Source organism: Ursus americanus, chromosome 36 (genome assembly GCF_024610735.1).
Source record: "Ursus americanus isolate L20-20 chromosome 36, mUrsAme1.1.p, whole genome shotgun sequence".
NCBI classification, from domain to species: domain Eukaryota; kingdom Metazoa; phylum Chordata; class Mammalia; order Carnivora; family Ursidae; genus Ursus; species Ursus americanus.
In genome coordinates, this window is record NC_142162.1 from 7,292,794 (window position 1) to 7,308,047 (window position 15,254).

General features: G+C 41.7%; 1 protein-coding gene across 1 annotated transcript in view; it reads left to right on the forward strand.

Annotated features, from left to right (window-relative positions):
• The window catches only part of TMOD3 (tropomodulin 3), a 75,830-nt gene that overhangs the window by 32,752 nt on the left and 27,824 nt on the right, over positions 1 to 15,254 (forward strand). Inside the window, exons 2-3 of the mRNA XM_045812038.2 lie at positions 739 to 937; positions 7,122 to 7,278. Of these exons, the coding sequence (XP_045667994.1) occupies positions 812 to 937; positions 7,122 to 7,278 (283 nt within the window). The 5' untranslated portion in view covers positions 739 to 811. The remainder of the gene's footprint in view (positions 1 to 738; positions 938 to 7,121; positions 7,279 to 15,254) is intronic.

Below are 15,254 nucleotides of genomic sequence, written 5' to 3' on the forward strand. Positions count from 1 at the left end.
TCTGCTGTACCTGGAAAGAGGCTGTTTGTTGAGCTTTACTTCATTTAGGAAAGATCCACACGGTGAAGAAATGGCGAAGGTCCTTTCCTATAATGAGACCCTTGTGACCACCCGTGCCAGTCAGTGGGTGACATATCCCAGCATGGTTTGGAGTATTTTATGGAAACATTTTCAAAATGCTGCATTTTTCCCTTTAAAAATACCTTTCCAAAAATTTTTTTTGATGTATCTTTTCAGAACCACCCCCCCCCCGGCCCAGTGGCAACTGGCCACTCCTCACTGGGGGAGTATATTAACGTCCCCCCTTATTGAGTCAGAAAATAGTGTTCTACACAACTTACAGTAAAACAAATGTGTCTTAAACATAACGTGCTTAAACAAAGTACTCTGGTAGCAATAATTTGAAAGTCACTGATGGAAAAGATTTTATTTTGGCACACATGAGTTCTTTCCTCCTAAAACTCAGTTATCAGAAATTCTCAATTCTACCATAGGGCTGTTTTATAAATTTGAATTTTATATTCCCTCCTCCCCCTATTTTTCCCAGTCGATTTTGTTTTTCATCAACAAAAAATAAAAGGTAAGGACATTGAATGATCCACAGACAAGGGTAGTGTGTGATAGATGGCCAAAGAATATATGACGGCTGGAAATTACATTTCACTCAACCTAATAATAGATTGAAGTAGGTGGAGATGACTTAATATTTGAAATGTGTGTGTTTTTTTCTCTCTATAGCTTTAAGAAAAAGTGGAAATCACTCCTGACTGAACTAAACAGCAGAATTAAGTGACTTCCTCTACTGCAAATCATGGCGCTACCATTCCGGAAGGACTTAGAAAAGTACAAGGACCTAGATGAAGATGAGCTCCTTGGGAATCTATCAGAAACGGAACTGAAGCAACTGGAAACTGTTCTGGATGATCTTGACCCTGAGGTAGGTGGTGATGAAATAACTTTTCAAACCCTTTGAAACTAAGTAACTTCCTTTGAGCAGTTATCTTTCTCTTGACTTTTCTCTGGCACTCCCCGCCCCCACTGTTCTCTCTTTATCCAGATGCACTTTTTGCCTCTTCTCGGTTCCCGCACTTCTGCCCCCCCCCCCCCCCCCCCCCGGCTCCACTGACATGCCTGTTCTGAACTATTTTCACCAGCATTCTTATTCTCAAATTTCTGAAGTCTGACCTGTAAGACATTTTTTCTTGGGTGCCTAGGTGGCTCAGTCGGTTGAAGTGTCTGCCTTCTGCTCAGGTCGTGACCCCAGGGTCCTGGGATCAAGCTTCCCATCTGAGTTCCTTGTTCAGTGGGGAGTCTGCTTCTCCCTCCCCCTGCTCTTGTGCTCTCGCTTGCTTTCTCTCTCTCCCTCACAAATAAATAAATAAATTCTTTTAAAAAAACAAAACTTTTCCTCTCTGGGCAGGGAGGAACGTTTTTTGGTGTGATGAAGCACATGATTAGCTCTTTGACGTATGCCAACTTTATGCCTCTTCAGAGCTTCTATACTGTAATGGCCCTGTGTAGAGTGGCTCTAGAAGGTTCTTTGCGATGTTAAATCTAACTGTACCTTTCTGAAACATATGGACCAAATTGAATACGTTTCCAGTCATTAGTAGACTAGATCTAAGTAGGCTCAGCAGTCCTGCAATCCATGTGGAGCAGACCTGAGTATATGTATCAGTGTTTTAATTTGCACAGTGGGTGTTATTTGTCTTACAAATTATGCAAGGCTAAGGTAGAGCCCCTTGACACCTGAATTGTTATTCCCTGGTAGTTATGGGGGGGGTGGGAGTCATTGAGGGGAGAACCCAAAGGTTACAGCTGCTTAACCTGAAGGTAAGGGTTATTTGCTAGGCTGCTGCTTCTTACTACATGTTTATGTTGAGACATTGATTTTTAGTGCCTTTTAAGAATTGAGGTAGAGTTTGTTTTATAAAATTGTCCTTGTTACTACAACACATTTCCTGCTGGAATGTGTTTGAATTTTTATTGAGAATTATACTCCTTTTCTCAGCATTACTTCACTTCGATAATGTGTATATACCATAGATCAAAACCCTTGACCGTAATTGTTACCACAAGGAAGAGTTTGCATTACTCCTGAGTCTGGGGGATAACTGAGGATAACAGTACTGTTTTGATCGTGTCCCTGCAATATCTTCTATAGGCAATTACCTGTTAGACCTGTTTGAATCGAGTGGTTGTAGAACTGGCAGAAGCAGAAGAGCTCATCTAGCCCAGAGTTTCTTAACCTCGACACTGCTGACGTTTGGGGCTGGATAATTCTTTGTTATGGGGCTTATCCTGTGCGTTTAAGTTATTTAGTAGCATCCTGGTCCCTGCATGCCAATAGCACACCCCCTATTTAAAAATGGACCTGGGATTTTGTTTAATTAGCTGTGGTAAGATTATAGACATGGAGAAAGAACTTAATACTTATAGTTCCCAAGAGCGGGAAGCACGCGGGGCCGCCTGGGAAAGCACCTGGGTTGGTCAGGAAGCAGAAGCAGCAAGGAACAAATGTGGCCCAGCACCTTTCTTGTGGTTTCCGAGGGAAGGAATGGGTGGGACAGGGTTGGCAAGTTTGGGCGAGTTTAGGATTGGGTAATTTGAGTAATTTCAGTGGGCTTTGGGCCATAGGAGTAGTCTCCAGTTGTCTAGTTAGCTGGTTCTGAGTGATTTAGGGTGGGGGGGGTGGGGGTGGAAAATTGGCTTGGTGGGAGAGAGAGATAAAGGAGGTGGTTGGGGTTCAAGCTCTGGATTGGTTGGTTTTCATATGGAAAGCACACTTTTGGGTGGGGGCAGGGAGAATTGTTTGCTATCCCTAGGAATCAGCTAGCCCCAGGAGAGGTAGTCTTTCTTAACATAAGCAGGGCCCACAGATGGCAAAGCATCATGAAATACAAAAAATAAAAAACATGATTAATACTTCCTCTCCTTAAGGAAGGGAAGAATGAAGGGGGGGTAAACAGAAGGGGGAATGAATCATGAGAGACTGTGGACTCTGGGAAACAAACTGAGGGCTTCAGAGGGGAGGGGGTTGGGGGATTGGGATAGGCCGGTGATGGGTATTAAGGAGGGCACGTATTGCATGGAGCACTGGGTGTTATACGCAAGTAATGAATCATGGAACACTACATCAAAAACTAAGTATGTACTGTATGGTGACTAACATAATAAAAAATTATTATTAAAAAAAAAATACTTCCGGGGCACTTCGGTGGTGCAGTCATTAAGCGTCTGCCTTTAGCTCAGGACATGATCCCGGTGCTCTGGGATCGAGCCCCACATCAGGCTCCTCTGCTGGCAGCCTGCTTCTTCCTCTCCCACTCCCCCTGCTTGTGTTCCCTCTCTCGCTGGCTGTCTCTCTCTGTCAAATAAATAAATAAAATCTTTAAAAAAAAAAACAAAACAAAAACTTCCTCTCCTTAGTTCTGACAACGAAAAATGTTTCCAGACATTGCCAGACATCGCTCCCCTGTGGGAGCACCTCAATTGAGAATCATCGGGCTAGCACTTGCCCTCTGTTTTACAGATAGAAAACAAAAGTTAGGTGACTTGCCTCAATTACTACAATTAGGGAAAGAACTGAGACTGGATTCCTCACTGCCTCATTGCTCCCCAGCAAAATCTAGTGGTCTTTCCGTTGAACTGCAGTGAGGCCCCTATTAACACATGCACTATGCTACATTTGTAAAAGCTGATGGCCTGCATTTTCTTGTTTGCAAAACCATGGCCTGCTTCTTGTATGGGGAGGCTTGAGTTCTAACTTCTGGCTGTATTTTGCCAGTTCCCCAACCCCAGTTGCAGCTCCCCCAACCTCAGATACTGTTAGTTGAGACTCGAAGAACAGTGATGTTTATTGACAGCATGCCACTTGTTGGGTAAAATTTGGGGGAAGAGTGCCAGTGGAAGATGAGGTAAGAAAAGAGAGCAAGGGTAGTAGCAGCTACTTCAGGCAGAGAAACCCCTTTGTAACTTATAAGGTCTCAGAAGAGAAGAGCAGATAGACGTTGAATATGGTTCTGTGTTATATTTTGGAGGGCTATTTTACTTTCTTTATGCTGCATTCAGTATATTTATTTACCAGCTTACTGCATTTTCTCAAAACACCTGTCTCTGAAGATAGCCAGCCCGCCAGCCTAGGCAAAAGCTATTTTTTCATTTCCAAGGCTTGGAATATATCCTTGCAACAAAATTCTATGAGGGAGAAACATGTACTTTTTAGTGGCAGTCATTTTAATGATCTTTACCTGTTTCTTAAATAATTATGATCTATTAACTTGACTAAAGTATACTTCTAATAAGGCATGGTTGATGGGTTTTTAGCCTCCAAAGCCAGGTGTTCAGAAACTGTATTTAAGGAGCCAGGAGTCCAACTCACATACCACTTAAAACTTACGTGTTTCACATGGGCTTGAGCGTGCACAGGAATAATGCAACTCCGTCACTACCACCATCAAAGAGCAAATGTATGCATTGTTGATGGTAATGAAAAGTGACTTTTATTAATTTGCCTTAATGAGCATTTTCTTTTTAAGATTTTATTTATTTGTGAGAGAGAGGGTGAGAGAGTGATGAAAGAACACACACACACACAGAGAAGCAGGCTCCCCACTAGCAGGGAGCCTGATGCAGGACTTGATCCCAGGACCTTGGGATCAGGACCTGAGCTGAAGCCGACTGAGCCACCCAGGTGCCCTGAGCATTTTTCTTTAAAACTATTCTCAGGGGGTGCATGGGTTACTCAGTCAGTTGAGCACCTGCCTTTGGCTCGGGTCCGGGGATTGAGCCCCGCGTCAGGCTCCCTATGTGGCAGGGAGTCTGCTTCTCCCTCCCCCTCTGTCCCTCTCCCCATTTGTGCTTTCTCTCTTTCTCTCAAATAAATCAATAAAATCTTTAAAAAAATTATTCTCAAATCTTTATTCAATAAATAATTGGGGAGCAACCAATAGATTCTGGTACTATGCTAGGTTAGGAATACAAGAGTAAGCAGACAAATGTGGTCTTTACCCTCATGATGCAGGCTGGCAGGAGTGGGGGGGGAGGCAGGCATTAATCAAATAATTGTGCCATATTAATATAAGAGCATATAATGCGAGGTCAGGAAAAGCTTCCCTTGGGGAAATGGAGCTGCAGTCTTAAAAATGAGTGGTAGGGGGCGCCTAGGTGGCTCAGTCAGTTAAGTGGCTGCCTTTGGCTCAGGTCATCAGCTTGTGGTCCTGGCACTGAGCCCTGCGTCAGACACCCTGCTCAGCAGGGAGTCTGCTTGTCTCTCTCCCTCTGACCCTCCCTCCTGCTGGTGTTCTTGCTCTCTTTCTCTCAAATGAATAAATAAAAAATCTTTTTAAAAAATGAGTAGCAAAAATGGTGGACAGAGCATTCTAGAGAAGGCTTCTGGTAGAAGGAAGTGTGTGACAAGCACAGGGGAGGAAGAAGGGCTAGTGTGGCTAGAATGGGTGAGGCTAGAGCAACATCATGGAGTAGGAGTTGGAGTATCAGACAATTGATCTAGGGAGACCAGTTGAAAAGCTAACTATTCCATGCCAGCCTGATCATAGCTTGGACCAAAGTAATGATGGTGGAGATAGAGGGAAGTAAACAGATGGATGAGTTTTTTAGGAAGTAAAAACGGGTAGGACGTGATGGTTCGTTGGGAGTGCATTCTTCTTGGGGAGCTGTCTATTTTGAAGTTGGTAGGTAGAAATCTTGTTTCTTTATTTATGTTCCCTAACACAATTTTGTGTTACAAAAACATTTTTAGTGCAGGGTTAGGAATAGACCTCCTTTGTGTTTCATATTTATATGTGAGCTTTCTGCGTAATGCCTACCTTTCCAGGAGGAGAACACAAAGGTGAGTTTTATGAAAATTATTATGGATCTCAGCAAATGACCACAGTGGAAGTGCTATATTTTCTCGTTACAAAATGTACATTCCCTATTATTTATATAAGAGCTTCCTTTATAATGAAAATTATAAAATCCATGAGATTCAGCATAATTGCCAACTTGGGGATGTGTTTAAAAGAAGGCTGTCCTTTTTGTGTGACTTCTTGGGCTGCCTTCCATTTCCAAAGCAAAAGAGTATCTGGGAATAGTGAGACAAAGCACTATCACCACTTTGCCTTTCGACGAGCAAAAGGATAGAGCTCATGTTGTCTAATCACTGGTTATTGTTCCTGGACTTAGTAAAAATTCAGAAAATTCTCTTGTAAGAGACAACTTTAATCCATTGCCTCCCCGCCTTCCCCACTCTCAGTCCCTCCATGCACTCACACATACTGTACCCACAGGGAAGCCCAGTGATACAGCTCATGCTCCGAGTACCTTGGCGTGCCTCGGTGCCTGAGTAGCAGTGACCGGGGTTGCTGCAGATGCAGCCTCGTACTGGTGTATGCATGCATGCACAAAGAAGTTGAGCCCTTCACAGTGTGTTTAAACACAAACAAGTGACCATTGATGTTCTGATATCTTACTGTACAGCATACATGTTTTTATATGAAAAAGTCTTTACAGGGGGCGCCTGGGTGGCTCAGATGGTTAAGTGTCTGCCTTCGGCTCAGGTCATGATCTCCAGGTCCTGGGATTGAGCTCCATGTCGGGCTCCCAGCTCAGCAGGGAGTCTGCTTCTTCCTTTCCCTCTGCCTCTCTCCCTGCTTGTGCGCTCTCTCTCTCTCTCTCAAATGAATAAATAAAATCTTAAAAAAAAAAAGTCTTTAACATGAAATAGAAATCATTATGGAATATGTTGTATATATCATTGAACATTCTTTTATAATGGAAATATTTTCTGTATATGCATGTATGCTGAGCATTTATTAATCAAAAAAGAAAACTTTTAAAATTACCATCCAGGACATTTAGAAAGTAAAGGGTGTTTCCTTCTAGTAGAATACTTTCTGAAGAAAATGTGTGTGTGCTTATTTTAGTGATGTAATTGAATTCTACCTGATAAAAACTTTGTGTGGAACACTTTTACATTGCTGCCCTAAAATCCTCTAATGAAGTGTTTAATGTCTGTATCCCATTCCGGTCTATAAGCCTTTCTTAAATGGGTAATCTGTGGAAGCATATAGTGTTGGCATTCTTGGTGGTCATAATGGCTGATTCATTCTCTTTGGCAGAATGCCCTTCTGCCTGCAGGGTTCCGGCAGAAGAACCAGACGTCAAAGTCTGCCACAGGGCCGTTTGATAGAGAGCACCTCCTTTCGTTCCTGGAGAAGGAGGCGTTGGAGCATAAGGACAGGGAAGACTATGTGCCCTACACTGGAGAAAAAAAAGGTAAACATAGAACTCTGAAGTCATGGTTCGATAGCACTTAATTTTTCTTTTTATAGGTGGGGTAGGTCTGGAGAGATAATATTTTTTGAGATGCATCATTCGTAGTCTTAAAGATGGGACACTGTTGACTTAAAAACTTGTGAGGTAACTTGGCACTTCTTTTGCATTTTGCATCAACTTGGCCAGTAAGTTCCTTTTTGATGATTTGTAAGTGAGGTCTTATAATACGGTGATTTTACATAACACTCTAGTTCTCTACTGTAACAAATATAAAAGTGTGCTGAGGTAAAATGTTAAACTCACTTGTGTATTCTAGAATGCAAAGGATGACAAAGCACTGCTCTGTTCCAACCCCTCTCTTGAAGGAGAAATGCCATAATTCAGGCCATATTTTCAAAGACTCTTTTTAAAGGATATCCTACAGCCTTCCTTAGTAATTCATAGCTATAGTCATCAACGCTTTGTAACCATTACTCTCAGGTTTCTAGTCCAGGTCCCTCCCATTGCAGAGTTGGACATTAGGTAAGCTGAGTGGAGACCGAGTACAGCTGTATATCTTCAAGTTCTGTGTAGAACACAGTGCGAAGTAGGTTAAGTTTCTTAGCTCTCGGTACAGGTTGGCCCGAGAAGCCACAGTGTACTTGCCCTCTTGTTGAGGGTGTGGGACACTGGGGAATGGTGGCGACAGTTGCAAAATCTGAACATGGGCTCTTCCAGGCACTGTTTGTACATCTGAATCCTGAGTAATCCAGACAGGAAGAACAGTTAGAGCGTAGTGCTTTCTCCTAGTTAGGCTTTAGCTTTTACTTAGGAAGGAAGCCCTTCTCAAGAATTCGGCCTCGGCTCTGTCACATGGCTACCTCTTAGTGTCAAGGGAGGCTGGAAAATTCATTTTAGCATTGTAGTCGCTGTAATAGCAGAAGGCTAGCAAATGACTTTTAAGTAGGTAATTCATGAGGTCTGCATTAAGCCTTTTAAAAAATTATCTGTCATCCCCAATTCCTCTGCTCTTTCACTAGACCCCACATCCCCCTTATCTCTAGTTCAGCATCACTACTGTAGCTGCTTGTATTCGAGTTCCCCAGAGAAACAGAAACAGAACCAAAAGGCTGTGTTGGGGAGAGGGTGAGATTTATTGCAAGGAATTGGCTTGTGTGGTTATGGAGGCTTATTAAATCTGAAATCTGTAGGATAGGCCAGAGGCTGGAGACCTAGAGAAGAGTTGCAGTTCAAATCCAAAGGCATTCTGCCAGTAGAATTCCTTCTTGCTCAGAGGAGATCAGTCTTTGTTCTGTTAAGGCCTTCAGCTGATTGGATGAGGCCCACCACTTACGACTTTACTCAAAGTGCACTGATTTAAATGTCAGTCTCATCTAAAAAAAAAACACCTTTCCAGAAACACCCAGAATAATATTTGACCAATTATTTGGGCACCATACCCAGCCAAACTGGCTCATAAAGTTAACCATGATACTACTGTTCAAGATGGGACTGTCTTGTCCCTCAAACGTTTAGGGCCAGAAAAAGGATTAAAAACCAATGCATAGTTTTGAAGTGTGGGAAATCCCAAAGATGAGCAGAAGCATCAGCTCCTTTGTGTTTCTCATAGAAACAACTACTGGTTATGTTTTCATCTGAATGGCCGTACCTATAACAACACAGTGTTTATAGCTTCAGTCCTGTTTATATAGGAAAACATAATTTTGGGAGAATAAATATTGATCACCTTTAGCTATTATGTGTGTTTCAGGTAAACTCAAGGGGTATAATTAGGAAGAAGAATGGAGGTAGAATCAGGGAGAGATGTGAAAAAAAGAGATGGCAGGAAAAAAAAAATGTGGAATTTGAGGACAAGAAGAGAAAATAAGAGATGTGAAAGAGCTGGGTTTGTCCTGAGCTGACCCAGGAAGCTTCCCAGTATGCTCTTGTTTCATAATCTCCAGTTGCCTAGGGAAAGATCTCGGAGGATTAGAGGAAGGAGGAAAGAAAGTAGAGAAGAATTGGAAAACAAGAAAATATCAGAGGGGAGAAATGATAGAGGAAGGAATATGAGTGACAAGGGAAAAAACACTGTCTTCAACTGAAGTGTAATGGCTTCTGTTTCCTTTGATAACTTCTTTAAATTGTACCTTATTTCTTAGATTTTGGATGGGTATGAAATAAACAAGTAGTTAAAAAGGTAATTTTGCGTTCATAATCAGTGGGGTTTTTTTTCTCTTAAGATTTTATTTATTTTTGAGAGTGAGCACATGCACGCTCGTGCACACATGTGGGGGCAGAGGGAAAGGGAGAGGGAGACTCTCAAGCAGACTCCCTGCTGGCTCAGAATCCAAGGCAGGGCTCAATCTCACAACCCTGAGATCATGACCTGAGCCAAAATCAAGAGTCAGACACCTAACCGACTGAGCCACCCAGGTGCCCCTTAGTGGTTTTCTTTTTATAATACATTCGGTATTTGGGGGGCACCTGGGTGGCTCATTTGTTAAGTACCTGACTTTGGCTCATGTCATGATGTCAGGGTCCTGGGATCGAGTCTTGTGTTGGGATCTGCACGCAGCAGGGAGTCTGCTTGTCTCTCTATCCCTACCCCTGCTCATGCTCGCTTGCTTGTTCTCTCTCTCTCTGTCTCAAATAAATAAAATCTTAAAAAAAATACATTCAGTATTTTTACTGTTTCTTCTAGCTATGTATGTTTGTTAAATACTATTTATGGGCAGCTATGATGTAGTGACTATGACATTTTTTTAAAATAATGAACTTTTGGGACACCTGGGTGGCTCAGTCAGTCAAGTGGCTACCTTCAGCTCGGGTCATGATCCCAGGGTCATGGGATCGAGTCCTGCATTGGGCTTCTTGCTCAGCAGGGAGCCTGCTTCTCCCTCCTCCTGCTGCTTCCCTTGCTTGTGTTCACACTCGCTCTCTGACAAATAAAATAAATAAAATCTTTAAAAATAACGAACTTTTTATTGAAGCATAACATGCTTACAGAAAATACACAAACCAGAAGGATATAGCTCAGTGGATTATATAGTGAGCACAGCCATGTAGTCACTACCCGGCTTCTTCCTACTCACTTTTTCCTTCTCAGAGGTAACCACCATCCTAGCTTCTAATACAATAAATTAGTTCTGCCTGTTTTGAAATTTCTGTAAAAGGAATCATCCAGTCTGAGTATCTGCTTTGCCTACTGTCAGCAGTCCATCTGCTGGAAGCAAATACTACCACCCTAGACGGGGTAGGTCAAGCCATAAAAGCCACGTGACAGTGCCTTAGACCCGAAGAGGCACAAATTCATCTTCAACAGTTGGGAAACTTTGGTCGTAGAGCTCTACTTTGAGATAGAGCTAAAAGCCAGCTTTCGTGGTCTCAAATCCATCCTAGGTTCTCAGCCTTAAGTCAGTTAGCTTTGCTTATCCTTTGTCACTTAATAAGCCTTCCTTTCTTTGGGTCTCATCCTCAAGATGTTGATCACATTAAGGAAGGTCCTGAGAATAATTCACCCACAGCTTATTAGCATATCGCCCAGTTGAACTAAGTGTGAATCCCCTCCTTAGCTCTGAAAATCCCAAAGCTTGTTTTTTTTGTGTGTGTGTGTGTGTTTTTTAAATGCCTCTCCTATGACTTTTTACCCTGAACACCTGGATTGAGCCCTGAATTTAACTTACTACATAGGAGATAGACTTTCAGCTTGAGGATGTCTTCTAGGCAGCAGAGGTTCTCCTAGTTCTTTGTTTAAAAAGTTTGCAGACAAAAGCCTCTACTTTTTTGGTGTAGTTGGACTAGGTAGAACATATAAAATGTGCCATTAGTCTCTAAATTTTTTTTGTCACGCTAGGATGACATGTTGCAGAGTTGAGTACCAGTGACAGCATTAGCTTTCTGTGCCAGTGCATGTGATAGCAAGGTCACTCAGCTCTAGGTCGTATGCCAAAATCACATGGTGATCTCACATTGTAAATTATTGTCAAAGATTGAACAGATAACTACTCAGTGTTTTTGTATTTTATTTTTTAAGTAGGCTCCAGACCCAGCTTGGAGCCCAATGTGGGGCTTGAACTAATGACTCATGACTCTGAGATCAAGACCTGAGCTGAAATCAAGCTTAACCGACTAAGCCACCCAGGCCCCCCATTGATTTTTTTTTTTTTTTTTAGGCCAAAAATTGGGAACCACTAAAACAATTATCCAGTCATTAAAGTTGACTGCTTTCTCATATTCTGAGACTAATTAAATGATGATTAATTATACTTATTGTTTGCTTAAAAGATACACCCTCTTTGTGGAGCAAAAATTACGCAGGATTGGTATGACAGAAGGGAATCCACATAAAACTGAAAATCGGACATTTTGGGATTTTTTTTCTTTCGACCATGAACAAAAACTATATTCTCATGCCAAATTTTGTCTTTCCAGATCATCTCAAAATGTTTTAAAAAGACATGACAGACTAAAAAGGATGCTTGAGAGTTGTTATATATAAATTAGTAGGTTCATTTTGTGATTTGTGAAATGATTATGGTTGTATATTTTACAGAATTGAAAGTGTATGTCAACATCTGAGAAGGAGGAATTAATCCTAATTAGGTGAAATTCAAGGCATTATGTCTTAGATGCATTTTGGGAACATTTTGTCCAACACTAGAAAATGTTTCGCTTTTAATACTGTTGTTTTATTAACAGCAAAAAGAAGGTATTAGGCGCAGTCGACAAAAGATGTATTAAAGATTGTTTTTCAGCGCATCATTTACAGTAGAAGTCACAGGATGCACCTCTTAAGTTCATCAAAATCTAATAAGCTCATGCTAGGTATGATATGGTATCAAGAATCTTGGCAAGTATTAAAGAAAAAGGTCTTTCTTAGGAGTTTACTCTTCAAAATGTTGAAAAACTAAGTGTGTAAGAAAATTAAAACAATATAATTCCAATATACATCCCTTTTACTTGAAAATAAAATATTATAATGTTTGGGAGCTTTTTACCTCTTTTTACCTCTTTTTCCTTGAAATTCTACAAAATACATGACTGCAGTAGAGACCAGGACAAAGGTGAAGGAGAGCATTCATCCAGTTCTTTTTCCCTCTTGAGAATGGTGAAAATGCAGAGTGCTGACTATATAGCTGATGATTATTTCCCATCATTTTTTTTTTTAAGATTTTTATTTATTTATTTGACAGAGATAGAGACAGCCAGCGAGAGAGGGAACACGAGCAGGGGGAGTGGGAGAGGAAGAAGCAGGCTCATAGCGGAAGAGCCTGATGTGGGGCTCGATCCCATAACGCTAGGATCACGCCCTGAGCCGAAGGCAGATGCTTAACCGCTGTGCCACCCAGGCGCCCCTCCCATCATATTTTTACATATCTTGAATATTCTGTCTCCAAGATAGATAAGGCATAGATCTTTGCCATGAATTTGACACTTGGAGAAATAATTTGCCCTAGTCTTTGATATTTCTTACTGACTCTCATTCTGCTTTTCTTTGCCAGGAGTCTTCCTCTGCATTTCTGGTGTCACACTTCACCCTTAACCTAGCCTAAGTGTTTTCCCCCCGAGTGTCCCTTATTTCACGAAAGGACCAGAGCCATGCCGCATGCACCTTGTACACTATACTCGGGTACACCAGGGAGTTCCTTTTGAGCCACTGACTCACCACGTGGGGCTCTTCCCTTCCTTGCCAAGCCTCTTGTTCTCCTGTTAGCCCTGAGGGTAGAGTCATCTCTGCTTCCACCCCCCCCCTTCCCCTCCCTGAGAAGGGAAGGCCCTTGGGTTTCTTTCCCACAAATCCCATGGGCCCTGCCTTACCCTGCTTATTACTAAAGGTGAATTTAACCAGATTGTTTTAAACTAAAAACTGCTCATACACTTTCCAAGTTAATTATTCACAATTACATTAGCTTTCCGGAAAACTTATTCTAGTCACTCTTAAACTAAAAGAAGCTTCCCTCACCTTGCTGAGTACACGATTTCTTGAGAAAAGGCAGGCCCCATCCCTTAGTAAACCAGAAAGATAGTGATTATAACCTGCCTAAATCAACAGGATTATGTAACTGCCAGCGGGCAGTTGGTTTCCACTAAATTCAAGATGCAGACGGGCTCTTATTTTTGTATTCATGTCTTATGAGTCTAAATATCCCTTATATGGGCCTCTAAAAAAGTGGTTTTCTCTGGCACCGAAGCTGGTATTTGAAATGGGCTGCTTAAGTTAGTAATGCGGGTGCTGGTGTCTCCTTTTCAGACTGGTCACTGCGTCTTCTGAACAATTCACTCTTCACTCTTTGGGGTAAGGAGTTAGTCAGATGGATCATTCATCACTCGTGTTAAGACCTCATTTTATGGGAAACTTTCCCTGGATAACCATATCCAGGGAATGAATATTCCTTTCCCTCCAACATTTTTGTATGTAATTTACATACTGTCAAATAGTAGTGTTAATTGTTCTGGAATCATATACTATGAGGCTCTGTTATTAGTTTCTGTTCATTTAGGATTGGTAAGTCCTCTTGATGAATTGACCATTTGTCGTTATAAAGTGATCTTTACCCCGGTAAAATATTCTTTACTCTGAAATCTACATTGTCTAATACTAATACAGCCAATCATACTTTTCATCAGTGCTAGGATGGTATATCTTTTCTGTTGTCCCATCAATCAGTTCTTTGTTCTCCTTTTCCTCCCTTTTTTTTTTTTTTCGTATCTTCCATGTCTCTACTTAACTTTTGGAACCCATGGAATATAATAACTTTTAATATCCTTACCTGCTAATTTTACATCTGTTGCTCAGTCAGTTACGATGGATTCTTTTTTCTTCCTTTTGGATCGAATTTTCCTGCTTCTTACCATACTGGGCATTTTTGTTATTTTTTTTTAATGGATTCAGGCATGAATTTTAACTTGTTGCATGCTGGATATTTTGGTGTCCCTGTAAATTATTCTTGAGTTTCATTCTGGGACATGATTAAGTTATTTGGAAGCAGTTTAATTTTTTAGGGTCTTATTTTTAAGATTTGTTAAGTGGGACTGGAGCAGTGTTCTAGGGCTAATTTTTTCTCTACTATTGGGGCAAGACCCTTATGAGTTCCCTACCCAGGGCCCTGTGATTTATGAGGTTTTACAGTCTGGCTGCTGGGAACAGGGCTCACTCCCAGCCCTGCATGAGCACAGGCACTATTATCTGGCATCTTCTCAGGTGTGTGTTCCTTGGCCCCAGGTAGTTTCCTCACACATGTGCCGAGCAGTCCTCTGCTGAGGATGAAAAGACAGCCCCTGCAGATCTCCAGAGCTCCATCTCTGCTACTCTCTCCTCTCTGGAATTCTGTCCTGCAGATGCCAGCTGCTTTGGTCTTTCTGTCAGCTCTGTCTGTCTCCTTAGTTCAGAACTTTCCCCAGGCCCTGCCTGGGTTCCCGCTCCCTTGTGCTACAGCTGGACACTTTCTCCAGGCAGGAAGCTGAGCGGTCAGAGGGCTCGCTTTGTTTCTCATCTCTCAGGGATCACTGTCCTTAGTTGCCTGATGATTATTAGTGTCTTGAAAACTTCTTTCATCTATTTTGTCCATTTTGGGGTTCCAGGCTTGTGGGTAAATCCTGTCTTTATTATTTCACTTTGGCCAGAAGTCTCCAGAATCCTATCTCCGCAAAGTAAAGATCTCTCATTTTCCTTGCAGAGTCTTTCTAGCTCATTATCCTAGTATACACAAACTCACTGAACATCTGTTGAATAAATGAGCATTTATTAGTGATCATTTTACAGTATTGAGCAGCTATCGTGTGTCACTGGGTGAAAACAAAAATGCCTTTCCAGGATCTGTCCTTCATTCTTTAGTTTGGTTGATTGAAGGTTGGTGTGCATCTGGTCAAAAGGCATATCCCAAAGCCCCTTTGGAGATTGAAGTGGCCTGATTGCCTTGTTTCTGTTCTGGAACAGAAACCAACAAACAGCAAAATTAGCTAGGGCCTTTCACCTCTGTAGAAATGAAATAAAT